The sequence below is a fragment of the Esox lucius genome, chromosome 21 (genome assembly GCF_011004845.1).
Source record: "Esox lucius isolate fEsoLuc1 chromosome 21, fEsoLuc1.pri, whole genome shotgun sequence".
Lineage (NCBI taxonomy): Eukaryota > Metazoa > Chordata > Actinopteri > Esociformes > Esocidae > Esox > Esox lucius.
In genome coordinates, this window is record NC_047589.1 from 24988814 (window position 1) to 25004971 (window position 16158).

Consider the following 16158-nt stretch of genomic DNA (forward strand, 5'->3'; position numbering starts at 1 on the left):
GCTACATCCTATACAGTTTTATTAGAATTATTTTATTGTACAGATATCATTCAAGGCATTAATGACGCTGACTGTTGGCCACACTTACTTGTTAGAAACTGTGGTTGAGGTTATGTATTTCTAAGGATTTCTATAATACAGACAGACAAGCAAACACAGAAATAAATCAGATGGCGCAGCATCTGTTAGCAATGTTAAGTCACCGATGGAGCCATTACAGCAAATGTGTAACTTTATCAAAAAGAAAATATGAACTGAAATGACCTCTGTCAACGCAAAACTCTATTCAGTGACATCTCAAGTATTCCCCCATCCATACAAATGAACAATGAACCACTATAAGCTGACAGTAAGCGGTTTCTAAATATACCATAAATCCGTGACCTTGTTAAGATGAACTAAAACATTTCATTTCAGCTATTTAGAGACCATATGTACACTGTCATTTCATCATAAGGCAACAAGGTCCACTTTTAAACTGGAACAGAAATTATTTCCCCCCCAGTTAACCTGATAGACCTGGATTTTGTTTTGGGGTTTTATCAAGAAACAAGGCCAAGACTTCTTAAAAATATAATCTGTTATATAAATAGCAGGTAAAAATAAAGGTTTCTTGTTACACATTCTGATCGCAACTTCTGCTTGCTTTGGCGTTTCTCAAAATGTGTTCATCCAAAATCTGAATTCTTCCCTTTTATTAAAAGAAATCTAGACAGGTTAAGGCAGTGTTCTCCAGTTCTGTTCCCGAGAGTCTACAAGTTATGTAGGCTTTTGTTCTTGTCACATCCGATTAAACTAACGGACAAGCTCTACTAGGCTGGAACAAAAGCATTCAAACTCTGTGTATCGTCAGTTCCACCACAGAATAACACAGAGCTAAAGCAATTTCACAGAAGTCTCGGGCTGGTCCTCACAAGAGTCTTTCACAGGAAGGAGTAGTCTGAAGGTGGAGCATAGGAGAATCCTAGGAATGCATCATCAGCCTCCATCACACTGGCATTGACTATGGAGTGGTCAGCATAACACACAGAGTTTGGAACAGTCTCCTCTGTGAATTCTGGATCAAAGTTTGTGATGTCATAAGGAGTATTCTGCAAAACAGGAAGAAAAAATTGAAACGAAACACTTCCTTCACGCCTTCGGTCTCATTCATCTGATGTGTGTGTTAAACCATGTATACAGTTCCGATAGAATCATGAGAGTTTTTACCACATTAGGAGTGAATGGAGGTTGGACCTTCCTCTGTTCCAAGTCATCCCAATTGATAGTTGTGAAGAAGGTATGTGCTTTGATCTCATTCTGAGGAAATAAAACATGAATGTAGCTTTTAATTTATTGAATTACCAAGGCAAATTTTGAAAATGATGTAATGCACTGCATCTGCCATGAAGTAATGAACAGTGCCTGCCAACAGCCTTTACTGAGCAGCTCCTAGTCATGACAAAGCATCACCACCAGATGGCGCCAGATACCACCAGCCAGTGGAATATACTGGTCACAGTTAGGAGCCTGTGATGATACACTGCTGTCTCAAACACATGGTGTCTTGAGACTAGGGGGAAGGGGTGGTGTGTGTATCCAGTCAGTCTCCGGGGAATAGTGACTGTCACACGGCCAACATCACGACATGACACAAAACCTGTGAATACGCCGGCGGATCATGGGAACATTTGAAGGCATTTCAAGCCATATTGGACAGGATGCGGGGAGTACGTTTTTCTAGAAAGACCCTAAACCATGCCGTGGCAGTGCGTGAGCACCGTGGGTAGCTGCTTAGATCATTTGACCAGCCTGGCTCATGTGGAATATTTATCACGACATAATAAAACAGCTATGCGGTAGAACCGTGAACGCCTGCTGTGCTGCATGGGACAGCCCTTACAAAGTCATCCCTGGAGCCTAGTCTACGTGTGCCGTCCTTTTCCAGTAGAGCCAGCAGGAGGGACCAGGCAGTGCTGGAGGCCCCTGAACGCATCACCAGGGGCTTGTGGAGAATGTTGTTATACATCTCGTGGGTGTCTCTGCTGTAGAATGGAGGCTGTAGTACGAGCCAGAGAGGGAGAGAGTGTGAGATAGAGGTGTGTTTAAGTGTTATGGCAGTGTAAGCAGTAGGTCAAACGTTTTGAACTGCCATGTTTGCCTGTTTTTTTTTTCTTTCTCACTCACCAAGCCAAAGAGCATTTCATAAAGCACTGACCCCAGACACCACCAGTCTACTGTGTTGTCGTACGGTTGTTTCTTAAGAACCTCTGGAGCCAGATACTGGAGAGGGGAAAATAGGATATGTTAGCGATGACAGGTGTTGTTGGTTTCATTTCAGACAGTGGTCTGGCAGTAACATTTTACCATGTCTAATTAAGTGCTGGCCTGGAGAACATTACTCACCCCCATCCTATACATGAAGACAGGTATGTACAATTATTAACTTCTTTCATCACTCACTCTCTTAATCATTTTTGATTCCAACACGTCTTTGTAAATCATTACTAGTGTTTTGAAAGTGTGACATTTTATGTGGACAATGCATGGGCAGGGAATTGCACAGTAGCATTCATCCATCCCAACGGTTAACATTACCTCAGGTGTCCCACAAAATGTGCTTGTTGTCTCAGTTTGGGAAATGCCTTCCTTGCACAATCCGAAATCAGTCAAAACTATGTGTCCCTTTAAAGACAGGGAAACAAACATTTATAAAAATTCTTGGTCACACAGGGAAATGTGTGTGTTGTTTTGGGTAATACATAGACACTGCGTAGACTACATTCATGAGAATGCTTCCAGTTGTAAAAATTTTGTGAACAGCAGTTTGAAAGATTTTGCTATGGCTAGACTGAACAAAGCCCTGAAGTCCTCCATACAAGGAACTACATGTATATTCTAACTTCTTACGCCCAGCGAAGTGAGTCAGAATGTCACACTTACTTCAAAGTCAAGAAGGATATTTTCTGGCTTCAAATCCCTGTGTAAAAAGAAAGAAACAAATGAACATTAATTATCCGAAGTCGCAAGTAATTCAACAATAGTTTCAGCTTAACATGTTTCCTGTGGTATTCTTTTAGAAGTGGTCAATCAAAACAGGGGTTACTTCAAATGTTGGTGGTTTGCATCCAGTGCATTCTATTGCAAATGAGTCACTTAACCAGCAATACACTAAACTAAAATGACAGGCAAATTGGACGCAATAGTACGACTGGGACAGACTCGTGCAGAGGAAAAATTGCCCTCACATGTCTTATAATGAATGATTATATTTGAACAACCACGACAACAGTGACGTTTGACTTAATGAAAATCACTACAGACAACAGACCACTTGAAACGGGAACGCTTGAGCTGTTGACCGGGTTCCAGTGGTTTTACATAAGACCCCATTTGAAGTGGGATTTTCCCCCACTAATGGAGAAGGGGATGTGTGATGCACGCGTTACTCATTTAGGACAGTGAATGTGGCTAACAGCGTACCACAGCACGGGAACCTTTACCTCACATCTGTTAATATTCATTCTCTAATACAGACCCTCAACCTGATGGTGAACCAGAGCCCAGGCTCCGAGACAACCTGTACACGTGTGTGACTCATTTATGCAATTGCAGCCTCGGCAGCGCTGACAGGATTTGAACCTGCGACTCCTACGCACCTGGAGACTGCCCCTGTTCAGGCGTCGCCACGAACGCTGACGTATTCACGTCACGTAAAAGCTGCGACATGGCTAGCTAGTTAGCGGCGGGCGCTGGTAGCATGCCAATTAGTGGCCGTTGCCTGCTCTGAGACGTTGATGTACTGAGTCCCCTGCTCCGAATGTGGTCGATGGGGGGCAGAGACCGGAAGCAATGTTACATCAATCCACCTACCTGTACACTATGTTTAGGGAGTGCAGATAGCCCAGTGCGCTTGCCATTTCCGCAATGTAGAATTTGGCTCTGGGTTCCGGAAAGGTCCGTTCTTTTTGAAGATGGAAAAAGAGCTGTAATTACAGAGGACAGTCAGACAACACACTATGGATAATAGAAATTAAGTGAAATGAATGGACACAGTAGCTGAATGTTGTAATATTTCCATAATATTCAGATGAACTTGCTAAAAACAATTGTGGCCCAGTCATGGCCGAGTGGTGGGTCAAATATCCTGCACTGTTTGCAAATTCCACTTAATCAAATTGACAACTTATTATGTGGAAACTGATGACCACCATAATCAGAGGCCTTAGCTAAAGCGCATAGACTACACATCTGGAATCAGGCAAAGGAATTTCCAAAGACATCGGTAGCTTTTCGCGTAAAGATATCCATAACTTTTTAACACTCTAAATAATCCCACAAACTGGCTATTATACCAAGGTTAAAGAAACATTACAGACCTTCGGTGCCCTGTCTGAATCACTGTTGGCGTTGGCTCTTTCTGACAGTCTCAGAATGGTATGAATAAAAATGCTAATATACTATATTTTTACAGGCGTTAACATTAGTCGATGCTGCATTAATGGCCAGGATGACTTCAGTCAAATGTGCAAATTCAGCTCTCACCAACTGCCCAACTCCTTTTATTAAAACGGATGCTTTTGGGCTTTGAAATGTATTAGGGCATTTCAACGCCAATATCTAAAACCAGTGAATCGCGTCCGATTCTGTTTGGATAGTGTATAAACTGGCTTTAAAATGTAAATTCTATTTAATCTGGATCTGCGAAACCTGCCCCGAAAGTTTATGGTCAATATTGGGAATAGGATATGCATCACATCCTGGAACGGTGCTAAAAGGCTCTTTAGCTATGTTCTTTCTGCCACTGGCCATAAGACAGATTGTCAGGTGAGGTTAAATAAGAGTGCTTCTATATTTTATTCAAGCCTTTCTCAGTTGTCCTTTCTGTTCAGCAGTTTGTACCGCTATCCCTCAGCCCAGGGGTCATTTCCCAGGAGACCTTGCGGCAGCAGTTGACCTGTGTTGTACTATTCTGGGTTTCCCTCAACTCAGTGACTCAACACTGTGTCCCCATTATTCTGAAAGACTGAAACCACTCACTTCTCCCCCGTTGACAAAATCCAGGACGAAGTACAACTTGTCCGTCGTCTGGAAGGAGTAATGCAAGCCGACGAGGAAAGGGTGTTTAACGTTCTTCAGTAGCACATTGCGCTCGGCCATTATGTGTTTTTGCTGGTAAAAACAGGAGAAAAAAAAGATACGTTGGGCGACATTGGAAATAATGTACCCAACACTGAAAAAGAGAGTAAGAAACATCTCCAATTCAATAAAACTTCAGAAGTAGAGAGTACCTCTCTCCTGTTGAGAATGATTCTTTTCTGTAAGACCTTGATTGCATAATACTTCCCATCCAGATTCCGTTTTGCAAGGAGAACCTTCACATGGACAGAAGAGAAAGCATGGGCTTAGCTGTAAAAACCCCGGTTACCACAGCACGGACAACAACAGTGCAACAATGAGGCAGTGAAAACCCAGAACTGTAAAACTGCCACTTCCCAAATGTAAAGGCCAACTACTGATACACACAGAACTAGAACTTTATTCATGACGGTTGTAAGACCAGAGTTATTCGAGTATATGTAGATGTAGGACTCTCTTTTGAGTGACCTACTTTAAATCTTACGACATTTAAAGACGTAATGTCCAGCGAACTCCAAAAATATGTGGAGCAATTTAAATTGAATGAATGAAAGATATATTGACTGTGGTCTCCAAAACTGTCAGACAGTCCGCTTATATTTGAGCATATTGTTATCCATATCGGTTAACACGTTTAGAAATTACCGCTCATTGCAGCCCCCCCCCCCCCCCCCCCCCCCCCCCACCGCCACCCGAGACAATGTACAAAACATGCTTTGATTTATGTTCTCTCTGAAATTAAAATTAACGGTCTGCCCTTTGACTCCACAGTCACAGTGCCATTTCTAATCTAATGCTGTAACATGGCTCTAAAGACAACCCAGGCCCCTCTCCAGATAATCTGTTCCCATTACGATCACATACCTTCCCAAAGCTTCCCTTCCCGATGACTTTGAGAAAGTTGAAGTCTGTGGGCTTTGCTCTGAAATTATGGCACATACAAAAAGGTTATCACGAGGGAAAAAGTGTGAGTATTGAGAAATATTCTCAAGGGTGGGGGGGGGGGGGCAATGAAAAGGTTACTGGTAACAACACATCAGAAAGTGAACCCGATAGTACAACAGAAATGTCTTCCGGCCTCAATTCAACATAAGACTGTGACGTACTGTGGATTTCCAGAAGGACCCAGGTTAATATTTCCGGAGGTAGAGCTGTTCTATAAACCAGAGACAGGACAGATTATGTGGGTTAGTAACAGATCAACATGTCGGACTGGAGAGGGTCAACATTTACCTTGCCAGTCAGTGTTAAGTCGTTTGCGCCCCTCGTGCAGCAACACACTACTGGCAGGACTCTACACTGCAGCGTTGTAACTGCAGTCGCAACACATTCACAATACAAAATCTGACAGAGAGATATTGGGTCTGACCGAGGAGAGTGTGTGTGAACAGCAGCGGGCTGGAATCCAACCCATGCTTCAGCGGTATATGTGACCCGGAGTGCACTTACTGTGGATATAAAAAGAAAACCGTCTACACACCCCTGTTAAAATGGAAGGTTCTTGTGATGTAAAAGAATGAGACAGAGGTAAATCATGTCAGAACTTTTTCCCCTCTTAAACGTGACCTATAATGTGAACAATTCAATTGAAAAACAAACTGAAATCTTCTAAGGGGGGAAAAATTCAAACCTTCCAATAACCTGGTTGCATAAGTGTGCACACCCTCTTATAACTGGAGATGTGGCTGTGTTCAGAATTAACCACATTCAAACTCATGTTAAATAGAAGTCATTACACACCTGCCATGGTTCCGCAGAGAGCTTCCAAAGCATCGGAGGTATCTCATTGTTGAAAGATATCAGTCAGGAGAAGGGTACAAAAGAATTTCCAAAGCATTAGATATACCATGGAACACAGTGAAGACAGTCATCATCAAGTGGAGAAAAGATGGCACAACAGAGACATTACCAAGAACTGGACATCCCTCCAAAATTGATGAAAAGACGAGAAGAAAACTGGTCAGACAGGCTTCCAAGAGGCCTACAGCAACATTAAAGGAACTGCAGGAATTTCTGGCAAGTACTAGCTGTGTGCTACATGTGACAACAATCTCCCGTATTCTTCATATGAATTGGCTATGGGGTAGGGTTGAACTTATTGGCCATAATTCCAAAAGGTATGTTTGGTGCAAAAACCACACTGCACATCACCCAAAGAACACCATACCCACAGCGAAGCATGGTGGTGGCAGCATCATGCTTTGAGGCTGTTTTTCTTCTGCTGGAACCAAGGCTTTAGTCAGGGTGGAGGGAATTATGAACAGTTCCAAATACCAGATAATTTTGGCACAAAACCTTCAGGCATCCGTTAGAAAGCTGAAGATGAAGTTCACCTTTCAGCATGACAACAACCCAATGCACACATCCAAATCCACAAAAGCATGGCTTCACTAGAAGAAGATTAATGTTTAGGAATGTCCCAGCCAGAGCCCAGACCTGAATCCAATTGAAAATCTGTGGGGTGATCTGAAGAGGGCTGGGTACAGGAGATGTCCTCGCAATCTGATGGATTTGGAGCGCTTTTGCAAGGAAGAGTGAGCAAATATTGCCACGTCAAGATGTGCTATGCTAATAGACTCCTACCCAAAAAGACTGAGTGCTGTAATATAATCAAAAGGTGCTTCAACAAAGTATTAGTTTAGGGTGTGCACACTTATGCAACCAGGTTATTGTGAATTTTTATTTTTCCCCCTCAAAGATTTCAGTTTGTTTTTCAATTGAATTGTTCATATTATAAGTCACATTAAGAGTGGAAAAAGTTCTGACATGAACTATCTTTGTCTAATTCTTTTACATCACAAGAACCTGGCATTTTAACAGGGGTGTGTAGACTTTTTATATCCACTGTCGGTCACCAGTACGTAGAATACATAATAAAGTATACATTTATACTGCACAAATGCTGGGCTGTTCATCATCGCGCCCTTTATGCCACGCCACGGTGTATTCCTTCAGTTGAAAGACAAACATTAAATCCATTGACAACGGTCATATCTTCTTCCCGTCAGACTGTCCCGCCCTCACTGACCTTGTCATCCTCATCCTCTGATGCATCAGACAGGTTTTTAGATTTGTCCATCTGGAGGAATGCCCTGACATCAGGGCTGCCAGGTGGTCAGAGATAGAGGCAGATAGAGAGAGAGTGAGAGATAGAGGCAGATAGAGAGAGAGAGGGACAGAGGCAGATAGAGAGAGAGGGACAGAGGCAGATAGAGAGAGATAGTGAGTACATGTTAGGGCCCTGACTGAGATGCACACAAAGCTCCTGCATTCAGACACCATATTAACTATCACTGGGCCAGGAGCTGCCTCCAAGAGACACCGGGCCAGGAGCTGCCTCCAGGAGGCAGGGTTACATTACACTACTTTTGACATGGGATATATTTTATCATCCCCAAATACCAACCATAAACATTAATGCAGGGAATACTTCTGGCCTGTCTGGAAGTGTAAACTTTAATAGAGGATGTGTTCAAAGAAATACCTCAATCTATGGCAGTCTACACTTCTTACTTTTATTAGGTGGCAGATTAAATTGGTTTATGTGCAATTTATTTCAGTAAACTGTAGCTAGCTGATCAGTTATACAATACTTACTGGCTGCTCAGCTGAGGATGTGAGACAAGTCTCTGAATGAACTCATGTAAACCGGTTCTTCTTTGCTTGATAAACTCTAATTAAAGACATTGAAAAATGTTATGATATTATAGTTCTTGCATAGTTTCATGTCATCTGTAATCCAATTTGTCATATGTAAGTGATCTAATTTGTTTAAAATATAAATCAAACAAATAACTGAGCTGAGGGTCATTGAAGAACCGTAATTTTCTGTAATGCATTTTAATCTGCTAAATACACTGTGTAACTACAGAGTGTAGTTACAAGAACAGAACTTATATCAGACTACATTTAATCAGGTTAATCCATATGTTACCTGGGTCAAAGTTGTCCCCAAATATTCTCTTGGCTGGGATTTTCAAGTTCAAAGATGGAAACTGTTTCCTCAACTGCTTAAAGAAACAGACAAATAAGATTTCATATATAATAGATGTGTCATGGGGACCAAAATGACTCCATCTCTTCCCACAATCATGAGAGTTGAATTAACTGATTTGTCACTAAATGTCAACTACAAACAAATCTAACAAAAATGTATGTGAGAAAAATTGGTATGTGTAAATCCAACAGGCTTTAGCGGTCACCTCAAGTCAGAAAAAGCTACAACCTTCAAAAGCTAAAACGTCTGAGAGGACAACAGATTGTAGTTTGCTAAAACATTTAGCTCGGCCCGGTTTAGTCAAGTGATCTCTGGCGGAAAATTAAGAAATAAAGCTGGCATTCTTACACAGCATGCATTTGTTCCAAACTTCAACAGCTTGGGGTTAAAAGATTCAATCAACAATTTTCAATTTGATGTGATGTCCGCTAGACCTATAGCACTCCAAATACACACATTCAGATTGAAAGAAAACTGAAAAGAAACAGCTTAAACTTACGGTGTTGTACAGCTTGTCAAACTCTGCGTATCGCCTAAAGACAAACCACTCGTGCCTCCCTACATTGACCATCACTTTGTAAACCTGGATAAATGTGGAGGAAGACAAATCTGAACAACAGAAAACACATTCCTGAAGATCACAGCCACGCTCGGTTATCCACAGTACCAGTCAAACGTTGGGACATGCCTACTTGTTCAAGTGAATTTATTTGTTGTTACTTCTTTATTTTCCACACTGTAGAATATTACGGACGACATCAAAACTCCAGCCTTTGGTCGGATGAGTCCAAATATGAGGTTTTTTTCTCAAACTGCTATGTCATAGAGAGATGCAGAGTGGGTAACTGGATGATCTCCGCATGTGTAGTTCCCATGGAGCATGGAGGAGGTGTGACAGTGCTTTCCTGGTGACACGATTGGTGATTTATTTAGAATTCTAGGCACACTCAACCAGCATGGCCACCACAGCATTTATGCAGAGATACGCCGTCTCTTCTGGTTTGTGCTTAGTGGGACTATCATTCGTTTTTTTACTTGGACAATGACCCAAAACACACCAAAAAGGACAGTGATGAGTGCTGCATCAGATGACCTGGCATCCACGATCACCCAACTCAACCCCACTGAGTTGGTTTGGGATGAGTTGGACCACAGCGTTAAGGAAAAGCAGCCAACAAGTGCTCAGCATATGTGGTAACAGTCCTTCAAGACTTTTGGAAAAACATTCCAGATTGCGAAAATGCCAAGAGTGTGCCAAGATGTCATCAAGGCAAAGGGTGGCAACTTTGAAGAATCTAAAATATAAATGTATTTAGATTTGTTAAATACTTTTTTGGTTACTACATGATTCTGTATGTGTTATTTACTAATTTTGATGTCTTCGCTGTTATTCTACAATGTGGAAAACAGTAAAAATAAAGAAATACCCTTGAATGAGTAGGTTTGTCTTCCTGGCTGTTGCCACAGCAACTCTATTACACTACATTCACTACTCACAGTGTAGCGCTTCTTCTTGTCCCTCTGCTCGTTGTAACAGGGGATGCTGACGTTGGGACAGCTGGACTGCTCCTCCATCCTGTGCTGAAGTGGTCGGTTCAGAGGTAAACAGGTCACAGCCTAAGTCGGAGATCAGGCCTCTCAGCGCTCCCCCAAGGCGTCCGGTTCCGGACAGGTCACGTGGATGACCGGACCGTCCCCATACTGGCTCACTGAAGCCAGGCAAGAGATGAGAGACTGTACGTAGAAATGGACTTGTACAGAAAGGATGCAGCGCTCTTTTCCATTAAAGACTGCTCTATCATGCAACAGTTCTATGTACGACCTGCCTGTCAACCATCAGAATATACCCAAAGCCTAGCCCTCACTCGCTGATCCTGTGTGCAGACGTTTGCAGAGCGCTGTCTAAAACAGATCCCCGGCAGTTTATTGCTTCCGGGCTGACGGACGGGAAACCACACAGAGGTTAGTGTGCAGCGGCGTCAGCAGGCCGGGAGACCGTTCTGGCCAGACCAACACCAGGCTGCGCTGCCAGGCCTCTGCCCGCTAGGCGCTCTCTGTCACCCACTCCCTACTCAGGCTTGTACGCCCACACACTGTGGTTCAACCATTCCCCACATCCCTCACTAATGTCAGGCGTTTCTCACCATCCACCTTTCCTCATCAATCCCAGAAACCCACTGTCAGTAACTCCTCCATCATTCCTCAATCAAACTCATCAAACAGATGGAGCCACGGCTACATAATCTCCCTCTCCTCCCTCGGCTTATCCTGTCGTTGGTGTACAACTCTCACACTAACTCACGCTCGCCCCGCACGCTTTCAGTCACACGCTGGGTCTGTGACATTCTCCCCGGCTCCAGGCAGAGCAGAGGACTGAAGGTGTTTATAAATAACCTTCCAATGGCACTTTGAAGTTCGAGGCACACAAGCTAGATGGAGACCACCTCAGTGGGAGCACCAAGACAGAAAGAGTGTCCATTGTAGTGACTACTCTGTAGAGAGGCAGGCCTAGTGTTAGTCCATATGGAAATCACCTTGATGACCTAGTTGAGAAAGAGGCATTTCATCAATCTCAAATCACAGCCAGACAATGCCTTTAAAACAATATAGAGGACTTACAAATGCAGCCTCATTACAATAGATTTTCACATTCAAAGGTATTTAAAGTTTGTGACGGTTAGCCTGCTCGCTGATTACGACATGTCTGTTTTCCTGTTAGAAACAAAGCTCTTTGTCTGGTCACTTGACGCTCTGACTCGTCCTTTGTTTTATAGTGAGGTCAGCTAGCATGTTAGACCAGACCCTGCCGTCCTAAGCTCAGGGCTCAGTATTGCTGTCTCTCTCTCTCACACACAACTGTTCCCTAGTCAACTGTGCCGTAGTGAATGTTGTGACAGAGAGAGACAGAGATCTAATTCAACTCACGTAATAGAAAAGACACATCAAGGCAGAAAACCTATTAAAATGCAGAAGTGCAACCGAGGGACCTTCAGCTCCAAACCCGCCTCCTCCAACCGACTCCACACGGGCAGTCATGTTACGGAGAGGGTTGAACCCAAAGGCTTTGCTGTGATAACACAGACTGATGTACGCGATAGAGGCAAGCGTGTCAAAATGACTGAATGTCACGAGACAGAACACGCTTTTTACCATTCCTGAAATGTCTCTGTCAAAAAGTTGCGGCAGCCAAAGCCATAACAGAGTCGGTTTGGAATCCAGAACACACGGGTCGGAGAAAACTATACACAATCACTGTACACAATCACTGTACACAATCACTGTACACAATCACACGGTTACAGTGATGCACGTGAACAATCACACATGAGGAAAAGTACCAGTTTGTTGCAGGCGATTTACGTCATACACACAAAAGAAAAGTCTAACTGTATTCAACAAAACCAAAACACATTCCCAGCCACTTATCTGCTGTCATTCACCTGGGAATAGCATTGGGTGCACGTGTGCTGACATGCTCAAGTATGTTACTATAAAAATAGCCCTCCTCTTCCCGGTTGGTTCAGGTCCACATCCTCTGGGGGTGTTGAACAACCTGAATGGTACAGTTTGTAGTCAGGCTCGACAAGAGGCTGTGTTCTCTGGGCAGTTAGACCTAGAGGCCAGGCAGTCAAGTTACAAGTTTTACAATATAGCTAAGCAGTGACTGGTGTGCTTTGGACTGGAGCTCCTCTATCACGTAATACACATATTTATCACTCTATAAATGAACACTTCTCGTTTTGTGCTGAAATGAATTTATTTTTATAACAAACAAAACATGTTATGGCCATGCCCAAGCTAGTGGCAAGTCAACCCCATGTGTAAATTTGACTGGAGGTCAGGAAACGCTTTACAATGAAAACCAGGAATTTACCCACCCAGTGAGCTACTGTACACATTGGAGGCCAAAAAAAAGTCCTGTCTTCAGCTGGTATAGTAATGGTATAATGATTGTATGAACATACAGCACAAGGATGGACTTGGAAACAGGCATTTAGCTCTCCGGAGATTTATCAACAGTTTTTGCTTATTAATTTCATTAGACTTGTTACAGATATGCCTACCTGTTGTTTAATTGGAGACAAATTATTTGTAATGACACTGTTTGGATTATTTCTGAATGACCAGGCTAAAGAGAAACTCATCTTCAATAGATAAACATCCTCAGAGGGAGGAGTGACAAAGTGTCTCTCTGATGTTGACAATGACAATGCTTTCTCCCTAAAAAAAAAGGAAGTGTGATATTTAACCTAGTCACCTTAAACAGTGTTTTTAAACCATGATCTACTGAAGATCCACACTGGCATTTAAAAAACATGAATATGAATAACAGGTTGCGCATACTCATAGAATTTCAACCAGTTTCAAGTTGAATTTAACCAATTATAAATTGTTCATAAAAACTTAAATTATAGGCCTTTAGTCTGTTACCTTCACTGAGAAAATGTGCTCTTGCCTGCAAATTTGACTCGTTGAAAGAAAAATAACGATGTTACAGTGAATGGTGGTCCTCGAGCTTTGGCAAAAGACATGACAAAGGCAATGTACTACTACTACGTACCCTAGCGTGCGCGAGAGAGCATCTGGACTAATGTCCAACCAGGAGTCCAGTCCTGACGCCTTACACCCCCACGGTTAACAAAACACAACACCGGCTGGCCGGCCACAAGCTGAATAACTCAGTACTACACGCAGCATGTGAAAATGTCTTATTCAGTTCTACAGTATTTATTCAGCTTGATTTGGACGCTGGAGCGCATGCAAGAAAGTCTATACGTTTAAATTAAGAATGTCTCCGGAAATCTAAAACTTACGTCGGTGTAAAAAGACTGGTGAAACTGCCAGACAGCAGTACTTTTAGGGTGTGTTTCATAAGCCACCCCCTCATTCATTGCTATCTGGTGGATTACTAAAATTGCTGTTATGGTTAGTTTGTTTAGGCCGGAGATTGATGGCAAAACGATACACCCCAGCCGGGGAGCAATAATGAAATGAAACAACTCGTATCTTTATAGTTATATAACTCCTGAGGAAAATGAAAAAGTAGTCATACAATAAAGTTTAACAACCCCTACATTTAGAGAATTAGACAGCTGTTGAACCACATCGCTATAAACACAGCAGAGTCAACGCACTGCATCTATGCACAATTGCACATTCCAGCTAAAGCCTAATAGTGGTCGGTTAATGGTTACATTGTAGTAGCCTTCAGCTCATGTAGACGTACAGTCTCAACATGGAACACTCACGTGAAATTACAAATGGAAAAGTACTCCCCAGATGTCCTTACAGTTAAACTACGAACAGACAGACAGAAAATATTTGAAAAAGTTTGAGTTGGTTGGTTGAAAAACTTCAGTTTCCAGTAGCCTACTTTCAGTTACCAATCAGATCGCTCTAGATGAAGAAAATGTTACGTAATTAAATCATTTTCAATAGTTTTAGTTACCGGAGAAAATGGCTCAAAGATTGAAACCATTGACAAAAATCGCAAGGACATTATGCCCAACAGTATTTTAGATAAATGTACATTTAAACTTACCTTATGTCCTCGGGCTATTCAAACCGTGTAGTGCTGAAGGCAAAGGAATGTGACAGTTAACCAGGTTAAAATCCGATGTGTTTGGCACAGTTATTTAGGAGGGGAACCACTCGAGAATTCATATGCACAGACTGTACTTTCTATGACCCATTCTGAGCTACTGTCAACCAGCAGCTTGAAGCAGGAAACATCAAGACGTTCGTCCTGCAAGTTCCAATGAAATTAGTCAGTCACGGGACCACACACTTCAACATTCCTGAAAACAACAGCAAACAATACCATCTAGCGGTGAAGTAGGAGAACGGGAACAAACAGAATCACTTCTCCTTGTGAAATTAGTATGTGTGTGTGTGTGTGTGTGTGTGTGTGTGTGTGTACATGAATGTGTAGGCGTGTGTGTTTATTACTTAACTATATAACGGGGAAAGAAATGTTATATCAGGAAGATATGATTAATGGGGATATTTTTCTCTGTCCACATTTTGAAAAATCCAACGTGTTAGGTTTAGGGCAAAAGTTGAGGTTAGGGTTAGAATTTGGTTTGGCCATTTCAGGTCAGGTTTAGGCACTATGGCAAGGTTAAGTTAAGGCCCAAAAATTAGGCATTGAGTTTAAGCTTAGGGTTAAAGTTAAGGTTACGTTTAAGGTTAGGATTGGTAAACGTTGGGTTGTGTGTGTGTGATTCATGTTCACGTGTACATAATGGTCCCCACAAGGTTTTAGGGCAGGTCCCCACTAGGGTAAATTAGTTTTTTGGATCTAACAATTGTGTTAGAAATGATGTTACGTTTAGCTGTAGTTCCTACGGTTCATGTGTGATGTTAGATATTCTTAGGCATAAAAGTTCGGTTATTGAGGTTAAGGATAGGGTTAGACTAAGGGTTAGGGCTGTGGTACAGGGAACACAGATTTCTGAATAGTCCCCACAGGAATAGAAAGACAAACATGTGCATGTGCATATGTGCATGTGTGTGTGTGTATGTGTGGTAAAACATGATTGGTTGACATGAGATCAACATCCCGCTGTGTGTGTGTGTGTGTGTGTGTATGTATGTTTGAGTGTGTGAGTGTCATCTTTAAAAACCATGAATGTCTGTTTTTTTTTTGTCTGACTGCCTGTTTTGCTAACTTCTGAAAACGTCTGTTACATTGCATTTCATTCATTTATATCAAGTTCTGTGAAATGGTATTGTACGATAAATTTCCATTCTTTGACTTGTTATTGCACATTTGACAGTACTCACATTATCACAGGCCTGAAGGGCGACCAACAGGCTTGCTGACAGGAAGAGAGCTATCCTGCTGCTTCAGCTTGACATTCAGCATCCACTTGTCCAGGAAAGGCTGCCAAGAAATTCTAGAGCTGTGACCTGCCCTCCCCTTCAGGAATTTGAATATTAACTAATTTGGCATCTAATCCTTACTACTGGTAAAAGTGAATAGAACCCACTCACTGGCACTTTATGAATGAATTCTCATTGCAAACCATGAGTATTGCTGT

At 42.3% G+C, this 16158-nt stretch overlaps 1 protein-coding gene across 4 annotated transcripts; it reads right to left on the bottom strand.

Moving 5' to 3' along the window:
- Positions 1-11: 11 nt before the first annotated feature.
- sgk3 (serum/glucocorticoid regulated kinase family member 3) lies at positions 12-14886 on the bottom strand. 4 transcript variants are annotated; one of them, XM_010885879.3, is made up of 17 exons: positions 14658-14885; positions 10613-10824; positions 9615-9698; positions 9053-9125; positions 8716-8791; positions 8147-8222; positions 6225-6274; positions 5983-6040; positions 5271-5354; positions 5020-5151; positions 3853-3965; positions 2923-2959; positions 2578-2664; positions 2167-2262; positions 1883-2038; positions 1210-1299; positions 12-1091 (listed from the first exon to the last, which is right to left on the bottom strand). In XM_010885879.3, the coding sequence occupies exons 2-17, from the start codon at positions 10688-10690 to the stop codon at positions 924-926; spliced, it is 1458 nt and encodes a 485-aa protein (XP_010884181.1). In that variant the 5' UTR covers positions 10691-10824; positions 14658-14885; the 3' UTR covers positions 12-923. The 4 variants fall into 4 exon arrangements, with proteins under 4 accessions (XP_010884181.1, XP_019897430.1, XP_019897431.1 ...); XM_020041871.2 differs by having other exon boundaries at positions 9053-9128; XM_020041872.2 differs by having other exon boundaries at positions 9053-9128; positions 10613-10849.
- Between the last annotated feature and the right edge of the window lie 1272 nt (positions 14887-16158).